Source organism: Terrapene carolina, unplaced genomic scaffold (assembly GCF_002925995.2).
Source record: "Terrapene carolina triunguis isolate 2854851 unplaced genomic scaffold, T_m_triunguis-2.0 Scaffold69, whole genome shotgun sequence".
Taxonomy (NCBI): Eukaryota; Metazoa; Chordata; order Testudines; family Emydidae; genus Terrapene; species Terrapene triunguis.
The window spans coordinates 59370597-59391234 of record NW_020664420.1 but is presented as its reverse complement, the minus strand read 5'-3'; the positions used below and the strand labels follow the sequence as shown (position 1 = coordinate 59391234).

General features: G+C 39.9%; 1 protein-coding gene across 1 annotated transcript in view; it reads left to right on the top strand.

Annotated features, from left to right (window-relative positions):
- Positions 1-20638, top strand: part of FBXL17 (F-box and leucine rich repeat protein 17) — a 443616-nt gene that overhangs the window by 396252 nt on the left and 26726 nt on the right. Inside the window, exon 8 of the mRNA XM_026649192.2 lies at positions 19997-20139. Coding sequence (XP_026504977.1) covers positions 19997-20139 — 143 coding nt within the window. The remainder of the gene's footprint in view (positions 1-19996; positions 20140-20638) is intronic.

Below are 20638 nucleotides of genomic sequence, written 5' to 3'. Positions count from 1 at the left end.
TTGCAAGGAAAATAAATTAATACAAGGTTTTTATCCGTTAATCTCAGAAAATTGGAAATTATACGAAGTCTTCAATACTTTCACTCTTTACAAGACCAAATTAGGGAGGGTTCACAATTTGGGGATTTGATCAGTTGTGGGTTTCCTTCATTTAAAAAAAATCTGGAGTATCTATATCAGGGGGAGCCTGGAAGGGGTTAATACTCATATTACCTGTCGATAGGGAACTGTCCCCATAATTCTACTAAACTTCAAGCTTCCAGCTATCTACATTTTCCTTCCCGCCGAACTCATAGCGTTGCCAACTTTCTGATTCCAGAAAACTGAACACTCTTGTCCCCATAGGCCCCACCCCTTCCCTGCCCCTTCTCCGAGGCCCCGCCCCTGCTTACTCCATCCCCCCTCCCTCCGTCGCTCGCTCTCCCCCACCCTCACTCAGTTGCTCATTTTCATTGGGCTTGGGCAGGGGGATGGGGTGTAGGAGGGGGTGAAGCCTCCGGCTGGATGTGCGGGCTCTGGGGTGGGGCCGGGGATGAGAGGTTTGTGGTGCACGAGGGGGATCCAGGCTGGAGGGTGGGGCCAAAGGGTTCGGAGTGCGGGGATGGGGCTCTGGGCTGGGGCAGAGAATTGGGGTGAGGGCTCCAGCTGGGGGTGTGAGTTCTGGGGTGGGGCCAGAAATGAGAGGTTCAGAGTGTGGGAGGGGTCTCTGGCCTGGGGTAGGGGGTTGGGGGGTGTGTGTGGGGGGTGAGGGCTCTGGCTGCGGGTGTGGGCTCTGGCTGCGGGTGTGGGCTTTGGAGTGGGGCCTGGGATGAGGGCTTTGTAGTGCAGGAGGGTGTTCCAGGCTGGGGCCGAGGGGTTCAGAGGGTAGGAGGGGGGTCCAGACTGGGGCAGGAAGATGGGGCGCAGGAGGGAGTGAGGGGTGCAGGTTCCGGGCAGTGCTTACCTCAGACGGCTCCCAGAAGCGGCGGCATGTCCCTGCTCCGCAGGGCTGCCCGGGGGGGGGGGGCAAGTGGGGCAATTTTCCCCAGGCCCCCACGAGAATATAGTATTCTATAGTATTGCAACTTTTTTTTATGGAAGGGGCCCCCAAAATTGCTTTGCCCCAGGCCCCCTGAATCCTCTGGGCAGCCCGGCTGCTCCGGCTCCTAGCCAGAGGTGCGCCCAGGCAACTCCGCGCGCTGCCCCATCTGCAAGTGCCACCCCCGCACCTGCCATTGGCCGCAGTTCTCGGCCAATGGGAGCTGCAGAGCCAGCGCTCAGCGCGGGAGCAGCACACGGAGCCCCCCTGGCCGACCCTGTGCCTAGGAGCCAGAGGGCGGACATGCTGCCACTTCCGGGAGCCATGTGGAACCAGGGCAGGCCAGGAGCCTGCCTTAGCCCCGCTGTGCTGCCGACCGGACTTTCAATGGCCCAGTCTGTGGTGCTGACCAGAGCCGACAGGGTCCCTTTTCGACTGGGCATTCTGGTCAAAAACCGGACACCTGGCAACCCTATGAACTCAACAGGAGAGACCCTTCAAACATTAACAAACTAACACTATCTGGCATCTCCTATTCTCTGCAAGAAAGAAGACATGACCTTGAGGATCTGTAGAGATTTTCAAAATTTGAAGACAGTTGTACTTTAGAACGTGCTAAACTGTTTGAATAAAAGTCTGGGGTACACTTGCTTTGTCTTAACTAGAGTTTTAGAATGTGGTAACCAGAGGCACTTCATACCTTCTGTAGGCAGAGCTATACACCCAGTGAGAGAGCAAAGCATATGATGATGATGCTGTCTGTCATATCTGTAGGCAGTATCAAGGGGTGCCACAGAGATTCCTCTGTCTTTAGCAATTTCGTGAGGGGAGGGGATGTGTAGGGCATGGGGAAGGGATAATGGGGACTGAGAGAATGGGCAGAGATAGGAATCATGGGGGCTTACAGACACCTTTCCCCCCCCCAACCCACCGCCCCTGCACTGAGAGCTGTTTTGTCCTTTAACCTTCAGTTACTCATTAATTTCCCCTACCAGAATCATCCTCCTTCCACTTTCCCCCTCAAGCCCTGGCTGGGAATTGCTCCCTCCCCACGCCCAGGGCCTTTCTCCTTCCAGGGTGGATATTTGTAGACGGTGAGCTGAGAAACCCTTCATTTCATTGTGCCCTCCCCCCCCAGATCCCTGCTTCTTCCATCACCAACACTCCCTTCAGGGTTTCTATTTCCCCACACCTCTGGGTCTCTCTCCATCCCCAATGCACATTCCTCCCCTCCAAGTCCCTGTTTCTCCCCTGTCACACCCCCTAAGTCCCTGCTGCTTCCTCCCATCCAAGTTCCTGCTAACCCCACCACCACTGCGCCATCTCTCCATTCCCTGCTGCTTACTACCACTACCGCTACTCTTGCCCCCTCCCAACACTCTGCTTCCTCCTCTCTCCCTTGGGCCTCTGCTCCCCTTCTGTAAAAACCCTCCCTGTTATGCTAGCAGTGGCACTGTTCATTAGTTTTAGATTATGCTAGCAGCAGAAAAGGCTGGCGGGGTGGAAGAGCAGAAGTTGGAGAAAATATCTGAAATTGTTAGATTTTATTCCAGCTTTCCAAAGGTATCACAGGTAGATTTCTCATCTGGCAGACACTGTTAGCTAGCTAGTGTCCTGACTGATGTCTTATCTAGTAATGGATTTTACAAAGCAGGTGCTATGTAGCATTATTTTTTACAAAAGTGACCAAAAAGTTTAAGTGCAAGGGATAAAGGTTTACAGAAGTAAAGACAGAGATTTGGCACAAGTACTGTTTTGGATGAAAAGGAGTTTGAACTTCTGAAACAATTATTGTCAATATGATTGAAGACAAAGAGAGAGATAAAGTAAGGCAAAAAGCAATAACAATAAAATGTGGTGGAAGTCCATTTCAGGTTTGGGGACATATCTTCTGCAATATAATAGGACAGGAGACATGTTCAGAATAAAAACTGTTCTCACAGCTGAGAAAAACAAAGAGGTATTGATCCACTGCAGGGATCAAAATTATTTTTTACACTACATGCGCAAAGGTGTATTCAGTGCTGAAAATTATCTGCACTAGGACAGTTGCCATCTGTGAACAATGTTCACTGAAACTTCAGACCAACAGACAGAAAAACATAATTACTTCTGTAACTTCTTGAAGAAAGTTTGTCTCACATTTTTTTTCCTGGCTATTGAAGAAAACTGAAACTCTGGATTTAAGTTTAAAAGTATTTGTACTGACCTTTTGTTTTTCATGCCTGGGCAGTAGTCTCTGAGAGCACAAGCGTGAGTTAAATGTGCACTGTTTTGGTTTTTGTTGGCATACAAATTATATGCAACTTGGAAATAACTTCTCAACATTAGTTCTTCTACAAGAAAATTTCCTTGATACATCCACACCCTTGGAATCTCATATCCCAGAACTGTGAGCCTAGACTGAGGTCTTGACACATGCCCACTAAACCATCTGTAATAGCAGGCACAACAGCCCAGCCCCATTACCTCCCATCCAGAATTCAGAAACTCTGAAGACATGCTAGGAAAGTGTGAATTTATCTGCAGAGATCATATATTTGGAGATTTTCAGTTACTAGTGACATATGTTTTTTTTTCTCTTCCATGGCTCTACGTGGTTCATTCTTGTAGACTAGAGAGCTGGGAACACAGTCCATAACAGCACTCTTCCTCTTGAAGTTCTAAAACTCATGCCCAAATAATATGAATAAATTGACTAAAGGAATTATTTAAGGAGTAAAAGTGTTTCTCCAGCACCTATAACTGCCTCAGAGATTGGAACTTGTCTTCAAAACTGCCATAGGTCTGATAGAATGAGTCTTTAAACCATATAGAAGTAGGGTTGCCAACTTTCTGATTGCAGAAAACCAAACACCCTGGCCCCACCTACAAAAATGTAGTCTACGCCAATTTGCCTCATTACTATGATTTATTTTAGGTAATTTTGCTATTATTTATAACCACCCTTGGGAAAAAAACACTAAAATTATAATACATATTTTACCTAACACACAAGAACAAGTACTTCTATCACTATGTTAAATATATTTAGATTTTGTTGTCCTATTCTAAGACCATGGACCACAAGGAACTTTCTCAGTATCAAAAAAGTCCATTCGCATAATGATTTCTGAAGAATTTTAGCTGCTAGGGAGTTATGAATCTGAGGCAAAAATACTAATATAAAATAGATTGATTCAAAGGAATCTTAAGACTCGAGCTTTAGAAAAGTTTGGAGTAAAAATGGAGAACTACTTTGTTCTTCTGGAAGATAAGGAAAGGAGAAGATACCACAAGAGCTCACTTATCTAACTGACATGCATGCCAAATGGAAGGCCACTTTTCCCAGAAGGAAATGGAAAAAAGAATTCCTAGGAGGTTCAAAAGTAGGATGAAAAAAATGTACTCAGGACTGGCTTTAGACCTCACGTCTGAAACTGTTAGTGTCTGAAGGTGAAGGGAACCTTTCCTTCTTCCCTTCTTTATACAGTAAGTAGCATGACATATGACTCCAAGAGTGCGATCTGTGGAGACAAGATATTCAGTAAATCTCAGTTATTGGTGAGTAACCTAGTTTCCTTTAGAAGTAAGCAGTACCATTTAGCTATTATTAATTTGGGAGGAAGAGTTTGATAGGGCTTCTCTTGCCTTTGTTTTGAAGAATTTGAAAGCAGTCACAAGACTTCAAGAGGCTGGGTCATGGAACCAGACAAACAGAGAGCTTAACATGGTTGTGATGCAGGCTGGTCACTAGCTGTCCAGGCCATACATTGTCATTACAAGCTAATGACAATCCATCACTGGGTAATAACAGGCCAGTATTTATCTGAGACTGCTTTAACCCCTCCTAGCCACTTCCCAACCTGCCTCAGAGAACAGATCCACCAGTCCATATCCTGTAACTTATGTGGAACATCTGCCAAATATAATTTTAAAACCTTATCTGTTGTGGTTTGCCATCAAGAAAAGGAAACATTCTATTTGTATTGCCAGAGCATACAAAACATGTAGAAAATAAATAGCTGTCAAGGAAAGATTAAAGAGACACCATCACTGAGTTATATTGGTGTGTGGTATAGTGGTTATATGGCAGTTTGGACTCATTTTTTACTTTACATTTTCAATATTTTATACATTCTGCTTTTCTAAATGCCAGTTTTTCTGAACACTTACAGCTTGACATTAAACTGAACATTTTTTTCATATCTATCTTCTAATGTAGTGTGTTTATGTATATGTATACACACTCTCCCTCTCTTCAACCAGCAGACATCCTTTTCCAAAAAATTATTTTCTAGTTTAGCCTTGGGTCTTTGTTGAGCCAGTTGCCCAATATTAAGTTATAAGGTGAGTGGTCCAGTAAATTAGATTTTCAGATAAGATCACAAAGGTGAAAAACTATGTTTATATTAACTGGCAAAAGGAAATGATTTCCAGTTGACCAGCATAGCCAGATAAGCTTAACTTCTGCATTTTAGAAAAATACCATTGATTTGAATTTTGTAAAAATTTTCAACTATAAACCTTAAATATGCTTGAGTAGTGTATGCATTTAATTTTGGTTTAATAAGGGAACTGTACTTTAATTAAATACTTGAGTATTAAAACTGTTTCAATATCAATTAACAATATAGTTTAAATCCTGTGATCCTCACTTCAAATGCCCATTAAAAGACTGCAGGCTTTGGCTCATAGTCCATAATCTTCAAGTAACATAGCTGATAATCCTCAATCATTTTTTGTTATCAGTTTGATTTAGTTAATATTTCATTCAAGGTCAAATCTTAAGAATTAATTTAATAACTTGGTGTTAAATAGGCACCCATTTATTTTTTTAAAAAAGCTTTCATTGAGGTATAAAAAGTATAAAAACTATTCATTGTTAGGGATAAAATTACCCCCAAAAATTCACAATTATGGATTTGTTAGTCTTTAACAGATTTATATTTTTAAAAATAGGGCAGGGCTGAATACCAAATTTGGATTCAGTTAGTACAAGAATCCACTGATGCTGAGTCATGGTAGAACCAATAACAAATACTCTTTATTAACAATAAACTAGAGGTCTTTTTTTTTTACATTTATCTTATACTGTTGCAATCCTTGCCAACTAACTCCCCCACTCCAGCTGAGAAGAAATAAATACTTTCCACCACCTGTACCTGACAAATATGGTAGTTGTATATTCCTGTCCAAAATAAAATTCAAAATATATCACCCCATATCTGAAGGAAGCATTAATATTCTTTCTCGCCTTATTAAAAAGAAAATGGGGGCCCCGTGTATGATCCCACAGTCTTGACTAAAGCTTCTCTTTATAGTGATAATGTTTCTGATATTCACAAAATAAAGGGTAACAATAGAGTTGTGCAAAACATTCACATTGAAATCAATCACCCATATCAGAGAGGGTTAGAGTTCTATTGTGTTCACAAATGATTTGTGAACCTGGACTCAAGTTCGCACAGCTCCCTCTTTTCCCACATGTAGTTGGATTGCTGCCAAACCTTACACAATGAATTCCAGGGTTTGAAATAACTTAGATATGTTTCTGTCCCTAGCATTGTCCTAACCACTGCAAATATGTACTTTGTTTCTTGGTCATCGAATGCTTCCCCCAAAGTACCTCAACAAATAACTAAAAACTCAGTCTGAAGTATCTTGCAAATCCAATACTATATGTGCAATTTCTTACCTCTCTCTCTCTCTCTCTGCAGTGTAATTGTAGCTGTGTCGGTCTCAGGATATTAGAGAGACAAGGTGGGGGAGGTAATATATTTTATATTTTATTGGACCAACTTCTGTTGGTGAGAGAGACAAGCTGTGTGGCTTGAAAACTCGTCTCTCTCACCAACAGAAGTTGGTCCAAGAAAAGATATTACCTCATCCACCTTGTTCTCTCTCTCTCCCCCTAGTTGAGTATCTATAAAGTACCTATCATATCGATAGTCCCCATAGAATGTAGGTGCTGGTAAATGGACATCTAGTTGGAATGAACTCAAGCATTGTCCTCTGTTACAGTAGTGCCATACTAAATAACCAGTAAACCTGATAAAGCTATCAGTTTTGGTGTTAATATATCTTCTGTTGAGGAAGGATTTAGCCATATTAAAGTGCTTCCCTATAGGGTCTCTCAGGAAATGGCCCTTAGTAGTGAGCATCCTGAGGAAACTGAGATTATGCTATTGAATGCAAAGTGCACTGAAGAAATACTTAAAGAAAAACTGTGTTTTTCAAGCCCTTAGGAACTAACATTTTTGTTTGCATTTCCATCATGTTAATTATTGTTCAAAGAGTTCCCGAGGTGATTGCACTCAGCTACTTTCATGGAGTTTTATCCCATTCATTATGCATTGCAGCTAATTAATGTTGGAAGAGTTATTATTCTAAGGAAGATAGAAATAACGTGTAACCATTCAGCTAAGAACATCTTGCATATGTACTGTAGGTGTCATTATTTGAAAGCAATTTGATGAGTCCACTGCCCACCCACTGTAATAAACTGTTTATTTCTTTTCATGGGAACATGGCTACAGTTGTTCTGTGGGGGTATCCAAGACACATCTAAAGTATTTAATAGTCTCTCAGTTGAGTTGTCTGAAAGTAGTTCCTTCATTACGTTTTGAGTCTGTCTGTGATGATTCACAGTATGAAGCCCTTTTAAATTTTTTTTCATTTTTTCCTGAGTCTCAGTAGTATTCACTCTAAACATCCATTTACACTGATTTATATGAGCAAGTGGGATCAATATAGGCTTAGTTAATCATAATTAACTTAATGGCAAGATACAATATCTTGGTCGCTGGCTATCCCTCCCAATTCAGAACTGTATATCTGGACTGAAATGGACCAAACATACGGTTAACAAACACAGAAACCTTGCTAAAGTTAATTCATGTTGAGGTTTGGAGTGATACACACTGACAGAAGCAGGAAAATTCAAAATTAAGTCTGACAGTTTGTACTTACCTTTCCTGATTGTATAGATGTGTTGCGCCACATGTAGTATGGAACTTCATTCTGTAACCTGGGACCTAAGCAACATGTAGGCACAATAGAAAACATTCAGAACAGGCTCTCAACCAGAACTTTTAATTTTATTGTCTCTTTTTGTTATGTGTAGGGAACTAAAACTTAGTTTCATGTGTTAAATTCAAAAGTATTTTTTTTAAAGGGAAGAATCAAAATATCAACATGCTTGGTACACTCATAGTGTGAAGTTCACTTTATAAAATGTAAATCTCTATTTTTTTTTAAATAAGGGCTTATGAAACAGAATTATTTTAATTACCAAATTTCAAAATATGACATCAGTGTAGAAAATACACGTGCAGTTGCATTAGGGTGTATTTAAATCAAGTATTACACTTCCAAATGGCTAATACACTTAACTAGCCATTTACAAGTATGAATCCTTGATTTGCATTTGCAGATTTTGTAATTTTACATGCAAATGTAGGCACATAATGGTGCATCAATCTCTGAATTCCTCTGTTTAGCCTTTTGTGCGTAATCCACAAAACACAATGTTCCTACCCTTGCTGATTATGCTACAACAGTTAACGGTGAATAGTATTCCCAGAGATGTCCTGGCATCAATGAATGTTGCTGGTGTAGAAATGTGTTTTGGCATGATTAGTCAGGTGTCAGCATAAATATAAGATGTTGCAAAATTAATGTTGTCACTGTCCAGATTTACTTCATATATACCTACCAGCCCCTTGCAATGTCCTCTTCTGAGTGCAGCTCACACCATCATCAGGGGGTCTGCTGATGATCCCACTGCACTGGAGTTGCTTGGATGTCTTCACAGCATTTGCTGTCTGCCTATTCCCCAGCTCTTCTATGTGTTTAAGAGACATTGCCAGTGACCAGGTCTCCACCTTAGGCAGCAGCTTTATGTTGTGCATATATGAAGCATGCTCGTTAGAGCAACAAAGGAAGTGGACATACTTCAGTTATATAGATTATACATTTTTGTTTTAATTTATGAACCTCGAGAGAGACTTTCTAAGCAAAATAGCTATGTTAATTTTAGCTCCATCTTAATGAAAAAGAATGACAGTTCTAGGGTAGAAAAGGACAAAACTGGTGGTTGGGTAAAGACACATTATTTTCCACAAAGTTAAGAGGATATTACAAATTGTGGGGAATATGAAACAAAAATTTTAAAATATTATAGATACTAATAAGCAATTGGAGGCTCAGAATTGCCTCCCTTTGATTATCTAGTCTGTATCCTGAATTGTATAGGTTTACTCGTCATTCTCATTTCCTCTGATTTAATTTTTTTTTTTTGTAATATGCAATAATGGTGTCTCAGTCACATCTCTTGGTGATGTATTCCATTTCCTATAATTGCTGCTACTGTTAAGACTATTTTCCTAACATTAAGCTTAAACATTTATTTCCTGTGCTTCAAGCTATTGCTCTTTTTTCTACCATCATCTGAAACTGAATACTTTATTTCTTTTATTTACATTGTAATCTGGAAAGTTTCTATAGACTGTATTTATATATCTCCTGACTCTTCTCTTTCTAGATATATGTACTATATATTATTTACAAAAAACAAAACAAAAAAAAAGCTACATTAATGCAGTGTTGTTTACACTGCAAAGTCAAGCACTGAAAGTTAGGAAATACCAGAGATAAGTTGCCCTTACTTTCTTATTTTTGCTCTTTTGTGCATACATGCAAAAGAATGTTTAAGATTTTGGGCAACAAATCATATGCGGTGTGTGGCACGCTGAAACAAAGTATTACATGCACAATGCTAATATAATATCTAGGGATTTTGGCAGCGGCCAAAACAGGTGGGAAATTATGATTTTCAGCAGCTCAGAACTAAGCCAAATCTAACAGATTTGCATGGGCCAAGCAAAAGGCACCTCCTTCACCCAGGAGTATCACCTTTCCAATTTAAAAGTCCTGCTACAAACCATGGAGGTCTTTGCAGTTTTTTTTTTTATTTTTTTTGTAATTTTAAAAATGATCTAAATACTTTTCATAGCAGAAAGCATTATCATGAAGATTGTGAATTAGGCAATGTCACTCCAGAGCTATGCATATTTTCACTTTGTCATTTTAGTTTTATATGTAATCCTGTGTATCTGTTTAGTTTTCAGCTTTTTTCCCCCTCCAATTTGCATTGCATGGCAATCTCCTATTTAATTTGCTATGTACTAGGATCCCTATCTCTTTCCCAGACATGCTACTTTAGAGCCTGATCTAAAGCCTATTAACCTCAATGGGAGTCTTTCCATTAACTTCAGTGGACTTTGGTTCAGACCCTTATTCCCTCTTCCTAGCTGTATGACTTTACAAGTTTAGTAATGAATCTCATCCAGTTGCATGCATCTCACTTTTCCAGTCTTTCCATATCATTTTGCAGGAAGACCAAGTATGAAGGAAATCAAGTATAAAGTGACTTGAACTACTAAAAAAAAAAATGCAATCTCTCATTAAAAACATCCACAGAGGATTAGAGGATTGTACTGATGCAAATGTTGTACCTATATTTTTTTAAAGGCTGTAGTGGTGATCCTGGGAATTATACACCAGTATACTTCACATCTGTACCTAGATAATTGGTTGAAATTATAATTAAAAGTGAAATAACAAAACACAAGGAAGATAATGATATGATCAGGTCTACCTAATATGGGTTTTGCAAAATAAAATCATGTCTCATTAATTAACAATTTACCAAGGATTGTGGTGGATTCTCCATCACTGAGAATTGTTAAATCAAGATTGGTTGTTTTTCTAAAAGATATGCTCTAGGAATTATTTTGGGGAAGTTCTATGGCCTGTGTTATACAGGAGGTCAGATTAGATGATTGCAATGCTCCCTTCTGGCCGGGGAATCTAGAAATCTATAATCTATGTGTATTCTTTGAATATATCAATTAAGTAGGAGATAAATGAATATATTGATAAAGTAGTAGATAAGCCAGTTGACATAATTTATTTAGACTTCCAAAAGCCCTTTGACCGTCCCACACCAAAGGCTACTAAAGAAGTTAAGTAATTACAGGCTGTGAGGCAAAGTATTGTCATGGATGAAAAACTGGCTAAGAGACAGAAAACAAAGAGTAGAATTAGTTAGTTTTCATCACGGCAAAAGGTAAACAAACGAATACCTCCAGGTTCCAACTAAATTCAGTGTTGTTTATTATATTAATAATCTGGAATGGGGGATGAATAGTGAGGTAGCAAAATTTGCTGATGGCACAAACGTATTTAGGAAGTTGGAACTAAGAGGATGGTCAGGAACATCAGAGAGATCTCAACAAGCCGGGTGAAATAATGCACATTAGAAAATGTAATGTAATGAATGTAATATAATGTAATGAAAATGTAAACTACTCATACACCTTGCAGAGTTCAAAATTAACTGTATCAATTCAGGAAAGAAGCTGGATAAATACCAGCTTTGAACTCTGAAATCATTGAACTGTCACTATAGACAATTCAATGAAGAACTCTATTCAGGGTGCACTATGGACAAAAACACAAACTAGGAGTTAAAATGTATAAGAAATGAGATAGAGAATAATAATACAGAAGATATTATGATACCCTTATATGAATCAGTGGTGTGGCCTCATCTGAAATACTACATGCAGTACTGGTCACCCTATCTCTAAAAAGATAGGGGGTTTAGAGAAGGGTGACAAGAATGAGCAAGTGCATGGAAAAATTCTTATATGAAGGGAGACTGGAAAAATTGGAATTCTGTACTTTAGAAAGGAGACTAATAAGAAGGACACAATAAAAGGAGATAAGATAATGAATAGCATAGAGAAGATAGATCAGAAAATTCTGTTCTCTCTGTCTCATAACATAAGGGGACATTCAAAGAAATTAAAAGGTGGCTCTGCTGTAGGTTTCTTACACCTTCCTTTGAAACCTCTGGCACTGGCCTCTGTTGGAGACAAGATACTGGACGAGATGGATCACAGAACTGATCCAGTATGGCAGTTGCTATGTTCCTAAGACATTTTTCATTCTATATACAGCATTGCACAGTTGGCTAGCTTCATATTGTATGTATATAAGAGTTCCCTTTTCTTTGAGACATTATGGTTTTTTGCTAGATATATCATGGCCTTTGTTAGATACAGGATGCCAGATGAGGTGCACCAATGGTCTGATCTAGTATAACACATCCTACTGTATGTTCCTGTGTTATTTCTACCCTCTTGTATATTTATCACCCATCATATTTTCATGTGTTCTGCAAATTGAATCAGTCAAATGTCTTCCTCCGTTACTTTACTAAACTGTTAAATATTGTGGGTCTTAATACAAAGTCCTGCAGAACTCCCACTGGAGATTGTTCCCCATTTTAAGGTCTTACAATTAATGATTCTTTTATTTTTATCAGCCATTTTGTAATAATTGCTTATGGCATTTGCATCCAATTCGTATTTATCCAGCTATTTTAGAAATATTATGTTCTATATACTGAAAACCAAATATACAATATCCACTGCATTCCCTTAAACACCCGCAGCTGGCCTGTGTCAGATGACTCAGGCTTGTGGGGCTCTGGCTGAAGGGCTGTAAAACTGCAGTGTAGATGTTTGGGCTTGGGCTGGAGCCCGGACTCTGGGATCCTGGGAGTGGGGAGGGTCCCAGAGCCAGGGCTGCAGCCCGAACCTGAGTATCTACACTACAGTTTTACAGCCCTGCAGTCTCCTGTGAGCCTGAGTCAGATGACATGGGCCAGTCACAGATCTTTAATTGCAGTGTTGAGATACCCTCAGTGCTCCTGTGGACTGTGCCAGGAGTTTGAGGTGCAAGATAAGCGTGGGGCCATGACCTGTTCTCTCTGCACCAACTAGTAGAGTTGGCCAGGCACAAATCAGAGTATGCTGCACCCAGATGAAAACTGTATTACTTGGTGCAGCAAATGTGCTGGTGCTGCCTGAGAACTCCAGCCAGTCAGACATTTTCATGAAGACTCTGGCTGTTGCTCACCGCCGCTCTTCACCCCCTCCTGTGCTCCTGGGGACACCTAGGTTAAGATATAGTCCTCGGCATTATGTCAAAATAAGCCATAAATCTGTTTGGCATAATTATTTACTCTTGATAAAACTGTGTTGTTTGTTGATTATTACCCAATATTTATACATTATTTTATCCTCAAATATTTTGCCCATAAGAGATATCAGAGTAATTGGCTGATAGTTACTGGTCTCCCCTTCCATATTTCTTGGAGATATTAGCTCTTTTCTAGTCCCCTGGATCTCCTTCTGATTCTGATAGAAACTGAAGGTTATTTTAGCTAACATAATGTATACTATGTAGACAGAATATTTTTCTAATACAACTAACTAGATACATTTTTCTTTGTTTTAAAGGTGTATAAATACTGTATCCTTTCCAAACAGATTTTTAATCAAAATTACTGCATTCCCACTGGTTGAGTGATTTGTCACCTAGTTTCCAAGCAAAGGTCAAAATATGCATTCAGATAAAGGGAATTTAACCAGATTTGCTAAACTCCTAGAGAAAATAGACTTGCTCTAGGGAAACAGTCTGACTCTCTTCCTTTTCATTTCCTCAAGGCATCATATTAGATTGGTTTCCCAGTGTGGTCATGCCCCTATATTCCTTTTGTATTTGATTGCAGTCCCATACTTCATTCTCAAGAAATGTTGTCCACAGTCACAAATGCACAAAGATATAACAATAAAATTGTCACAGGAGACCTCAAGCAGCCTGAGGCAGGTGAGGCCCACAGAAAATACAAAACATACATATTTTATTAAAAAGCAGGTTTCCCACCCAAAAAGAGATGGTATAGCATTCCATTATAAAAATATTTCCAGGTGGACAAAAGCTTGATTATCTATCTGTCTTGTTTTTCTATCTGCCTACCTATCTACTCACGCACCCTTTATCACCATATTTTATGAGCTCATTCTAAATATTAAACACTGGAAATAACAATACTAATCTCTCTCTTTCTGTTTTCCTTCCTAGGTTGTGGGGGAAATGGTAAAATTCATTTTTTTAAATGTTTTATTGTGTGTTAATTGTGGGAAAAACAAGTTGAAGAGATGAGTTTTCATTTAGTTATGAGTGGTGAAATCCATGGTCATTTTTTTTATTTCATAGGAGTTACTCATGCTTAAAAGGAAGCATATGCTTAAGTTGTGTGCTGGATCAGGGCTTTAGTGAGCTCCGCAGTCGAGGTTCAGTTCCTGTGAAAGTTCTGGCTCCTGAGTTCATCAGCCTCCCTATTAGTCAACTGGTCAGTGATTCCACTGAAATGTAGCTGTCGTGGGAGATCATAACCCCAGAAGGAGAAGAGATCTCTCATGTAGCTAGGACCATAGTAGCTATGGAGGGCTTTGACTATCAGGACAGAGGACTTGAATTGGACTCTTTATTCTTTGGAAAGCTAGTGCAGAGGGTGAAATAGTGGGGTGGTATGCTCACAGTGACCTGTATTGATTAGCAGAAGGGCTGCTGTGTTTTGTACCAATTAGAACTTTTTCACGGTGTTCAGATTTGTTTATAGATATGAGTTGCAATAATTAAGCCTGGATGTCACATATGCTTAGGTTACTGGTGGTAATTCTATATCTGGTAGATTCGGAAGCAACCTTTAGTCTAGTCATGGACAACCTTCAAACCTGCCAAAGTGTACAGGAGCAACTGAAATATTATAAGAGGTCTGATTATAATTTTTTCACACATTCACAAGGCCAAAAACACCTTACTAGCTGGTTTACTTTGTAAAGTGACCAAAGCAGCAGACCACTCACATAGAGATTTCTACAACACCCTGTGTGCTGTCAAGAAAAGCAGTTAAAATTTTCTGAGACTCGTAGACAGGTTATGGGTATAACAAGTGGGTCTTTGCACAGTATGGATCAGTTAGGCCACATGGGGTTTGGTTGGCAAGCTGCAGCCTGCCACATCTATGTAGGTTATCACAGCAGTTCAGCGCAAGTCTCGGAGGGTAAGGATCCTGCAGGCAAAGCCTTTTTAATTGAGCTTTTGCACGTCATCCAGTTTTGGTCCAGAGGGCCAAATTCTGTTGTCCTTGGCCTTATTTAGACAAAGTACCTGCAGTCAGTGAGGAATTTTGCCTGAGCAATGACTTTAGGGTTACAATGGGTGCATTTTTAGAAGCTGAAAATAAATAAAATTACATTTTCTGAAGGACTGAAAGATAGTACTATGCTCCACTAATAGTTAATCATAAGGGAAGGTTCTTTTTTCATATATAAGCTAATGTTTTTTCTATATTAAATGTATATTCAGTGTTTCCTGCATATTTATAATACATGCATGCAACATAGATAAGCTATTTTTATACTTTTAATTGGTAAACATGTTAGTATATGGTAAACTTAAAATCCGCTTCAGCTGCAGTAAGGAATCCCTTTTACTAAGCTGTGTACTTCACCAGTGAATAGAGTTTATTTTAAGATCAAGGAATTACTTAATTTTCTGAATGATATTCCACAGATGAGTGGAAATGCAATATCACAAAACATTATATGTAGTATCAGTTTATTGCATTGAAATCTGTGTAATTTATCTGCATAGTTTATATCATTCTTCTTTTAATTTAATAGAATAGAAATTGATGGTAAAAAAGATCTTTCAAATCCTCTTGTCTGATCCTTGCCAGTACAACATTGTTCTCTGTAATCTCTCCAGAGCTTTGTCCACTCACTTTTTAAATGACTCAAGGAAAGAGACTTCTACAACTTCCCCTGGGAGAATATTCCACAGTCCAGCAGATCTGACTCTTATGAAATTTTCTTAATATTCAATCTACATTTTCCTTTGCTCATTTTCATCCTATTTTATCTAGTTATTTCCCCCTGGGCCATCTTGAAAAAATCCTCACCCTTCTTTGTTCTTAAGCCCTTCAATTGCTTGTAGATGGTTATCACAAACCCTTTAAGAGTACATTAGCCAAGCTATACATACTGTAAATAAAATGTAATGGCAAGTACCATAAGAAGAAAACCATTACCTGGTATGATTTAGTGGAAAGATTGGTTTCTACTTGATATCTAAGCCTTTAATGAGCTTAAAATTTTAAATTCTTATCTTTTTAAAGGCTTAATGATGAATTGGATCTAATAAACCAACATGAAGTTGTTTTAAATGAATGTATATATATTTATAGTGCTATGGTTTTCTTTGGTCAATCATGACCAATATTTGAAGACATCTTTCTCAAATCCTGTCCTGTTGCTGGCTAATGTGGTGCTTGTTGCATATACAATGTGTAGCTCCGCGTGTTCCTGCATCTCCTAGGGGGAGGGAAGGCCAGGGGGCTCTGCACGCTGCTCCCACCCCAAGCGCTGCTCCACAGCTTCCATTGGCCAGGAACTGCAGCCAATGGGAGCTGCGGGGGCGGGGCCTGCAGGCGCTGGCAGCACGCGGACCCCCCTGGCCCTACCGCCTAGGAGTTGCAGGGACATTCCAGTGGGAGCCAGGGAGCCCCCCACCCCGAGGTAAGCACTGCTCAGCACCCCAATCCCCTTCCCCTAGCCCTGAGCCCCCTCCCGCACACCCAGACTGCTGGTGCTGCTGGCCCAGGGGCTGCCTGAGCCAGCACTGGCCACTGCAGAAGTCACAGAAAGTCACAGAATCCGTGACTTCTGTGACCTCCATGACAGACACGCAGCCTTAATTATAATATTGCAAAATTTGGCAGGGAGAATCAAGGACAGGTGTAGTACCTGAAATGACTTGTAACTCATTTTTTGAAAATGATTAGATTTCAAATTGACAATGTTCTTTTTGTCTTATTGATATTCATTCTATAGGGTTTTAAACCAACCTATAGAATTTCCTAGAGAAATATATCCTTCCTATAATTTTTTTTAGATTGGTTTAAAAATTCAGTAGAAAATTTATAATTCTCTGTTCTGTTTTCATATGGATGACACATAAAAGGACTGTGTAGAGGAGAAATGCAACAAAGCTATATACTCTCCTACCACCACATCACTTGCTATTAGCTACTCTGTGTTAGCAGTACATTTTTTACTCCTGGGGGAATTCTGCGCCAAAAAATTTAAAATTCTGCAAAATTCTGCAAATTTTATTTATCAAAATAACACTATATAATCACACCAGTTTCAATTATTTTGGTAATTTATTTCAAAATACCTGTCACAAGTATGTCTGTAACAATACATACAAACACAAAAATTCCCCGAGGAGTAGAGAGTTAAAGAACCCCTACAACAACCCAGTTCCTGCTTCTCTGCCCCCTCCACTCCAGAGCCCAGCTTGGGGGAAAGGGGGGCAGACACTTTCACCCCCTTTCCCTGAGAGACACACCCTTCCCCTGCCCAGAGCCCAGCAGCACCCCTCCCCAAGCCCAGACCCCGACACGACCCCCACGAGCCCAGCTGACGGGTAGCCCCCCAGCCCAGACAACGATAGACCCAGGGATCCAGAGGGAGAAACAGCTTAATGCTGGGAACTGGGCTTGCACAGTTTCCTGCATGCTGCCGCCTCCATCCTTCAGGGCGTGCTAGGAACGGCAACTGCTGGGAACCCTCCAATTCCCTCCCCTTTCCCCCGGCCTTGTCTTCTATTTGTGAGCTGGGCTCTGTCAGGTCCAGTGGCCCTTGGTGGCAGACAACATCTCTGCAGCCAATTTCTGTGGGGGAAAAAGGAAATTCTGCGCACACAACATTAATTTCTGCAAAATTCTGCATTGCGCAGTGGCGCAGAATTCCCCCAGGTGTAATTTTTGGAGATGATAGAGAAACAGAAGGAATGGCCCCTGGGGACTGTTCAGAATAGAACTGGAGTGCTGATGCTCTACATCACATGTGCGCATGAAACCATGTCTTAATGTATGCAACAAATTGCAGAATAAATTAATGATGCCAGTTACAGGATTAAATTAATGTGACCCCTTTTCGCTCAGCTGGTTAGCCAGTTTTCGGGGTCTTGACAGGTTGTTTCCATTAGAAGGAGACAGAGTCAGGATTTCTGTGACGCAATCCTGTTTATTTACAAAGAATATATAAAAAGGCCTGTTACCATTCACACAGTAGGAATCAAACAAGAAAGTTTCCTTTCTCAGTATTCCAAAGCCGCCTCATCCGGCACTCTCTCCAAAAAGCTCTTTCTCTTAACTTACTATCAGTGTCATACTGCAAGAGGGCTGTCCTTGGCTTCCTGCTGTCTTATTCATTGTTTCTGTGGTGTTTCTGGCTGCATCTGCTCATACACACACTCAACTCCACCAAAACAATACCCAGCCCTCTACATTTGCATTTAACCCTCAATAAAACAGCTCTGCCCACATAGTACAGCTCTTGACCAGTCTTGCGTATGGCCTGTGTTTTGGGCAGTGGTTTCTATTGTTTCCGCTATTTGACTCCAAAAGGAGCTTCACTCCTTACATTTATCCTTAATGAAGGACAACTGTTACACCCATCAGCTTCACAAGGTTTCACCCTATCCCCAGCATAACATACTATAGCATTTCCACACACACTTGGAGAGAACAGGACAATGGCAGCATGGCATCGGAAATAACCAAGCTGCTAGTTTGGGGGTTAGAGATGCTGGGAGGATGATCAAGGCAGACAGGCTACTCATAAATATAGTAAGGCCTGCAAGATATGGCCTTGTTTTGCCCATTCAGCCCCAGGTTCTTCACACTGGCTAGAACATGCTCCTGCCCGTTACATATTTGCACCGCTTCTGCAATGCAAGAGAGAAAATATGCTGCAACGGTTGTGAAGTTTGGTAAATAAAAATGTTAACCATTAAGAATGTTATCTGGGAGAAGCTGATATGCCCATAGGAAGTATAGCAAGAAACTTACTTTACAGTTTATAACAATGGACACAACTGTAATTCCTTTCCCAAAAAAATGTAGCTATTACTATGTGATTTTGTATTAAGTTTTAAAAGATCCATATTTCAAAACAAGCAGAAGACATGAATAACAATAAATCTGAGACATGGCATGAGTAACAAAATTTTTTCACAACTTTTTTTATTTTTATTAAAAATTGACACTGACAAGACAATTCTAAGGTGCAGCAAACTACTGTTGTTACAGCATCAGTACAAGCTATGAAAAGCAAGAGTGGTGTACTATAGAGTATATTGTTATAGAAAACTTTATGCACATTGAACAACATCCGCTACATGTGGTTTTTAAACAATATTATTTGTTTTGATGTCAGAAAATACCCTATTATTCTCTGAATATTCCTGTAGTAATTGTTTATCAGCTTGGCAACCCTGTAGCAGAGTGTTTGCTCATAAAAGGAATATAATCTCAGTTGTTCTTGCAGGAGAGTCAGGTGGAATTGTCTCGTATTCTATAGTTATTTCACAGATGGATTGATCCTTCAGAAAATCAATTGAAGGAGTCCATACAGTATACAGTTCTGCTAACAGATCTCTAGAAACATCTAATGTCTTATCTAGTGGGATAATATATCTTGTAGCACTTTGACAATAGATAATACAAATAACTGTAAGTTTATTTGTTTGTTTGTGGTTTAGAGGGGAAATGCTCCAATAACTGAAACTGAATTGAGTTACACTGATCATTTTTAACATTACATTATTTGTTTTCTGTAAATAATTCAGAGAAAGAGTTCTAATTAATTGTACGTAATTCACAATAAGACATTTTCTTTCTTTCACTAGAATATACTTTTAAATATTAAATTCATGTTTGTAATTCCTAATTTGGAAATATACAGGTTGTTATGTAGAAGTGAAGTATTAATTTAGAAAATGTTTATCAGAAGGAAAACATTATGCAGATGAGCAGAGAAAGCTATGTGCTGTACAGCATATTTCTAAGGGATATTTTAAACTTAGCTCCCAGGAAAAATTATGAAAAATGCTCTAGGAGGAGTTTTGTTCCAATTGCATTATTTCGAGTGTGTGCATGTGTGTATTTAAACTAGTTCCTCCATCTCTGCTATTAACTTCTGTACTTTGTCTTTCGTATTTTTACAGCCCTGATAGCCATTGGACGATACAGCATGACAATAGAGACAGTGGATGTTGGATGGTGTAAAGAAATTACAGACCAGGGAGCCACCCAAATTGCACAAAGCAGCAAGTCTCTCAGATATTTAGGGCTGATGAGATGCGATAAGGTAAGCAGCTTCTGTGTAAAATGGGTATAGGCTTCTGAGTATATGTATGGAATGTGTGAGACAGACTTTTCTATTTTTTCCTATAAAAATATCTTTCTTCTTCGAATGATTGCACATGTCCATTCCAATGTAGGAGTGTGCACTTTATGCACAGTTGTTGGAGAACATTTCCCCTCAGCAGTACCCATTGGGCTGGCTTAAGCACACTCTGCCACTAGGCACCACTCTGTGCCAGCGTAAGAGGGCAGAGCCACCTCCAGTCCCCCTTAGTTCCTTCTTACCACTAGTGATGGTTGATGGAGCACTTGCAGTCTGGCTAGCACAAGTTTATTTCTCTCACTCGTTGTATATAGTCTGTTTCTTGTTTAGTACGTAGTTAGATATAATGTACAGTTAGTGTTAGGTTTTAGTTGTTAGGTCACTGTAGCGTGGTGGTTACCCGCTCCTGCACTTCGGGGCTTAAAACAGCCCAGGAGAGGGCTGTGGCTGGGGCAAGAAG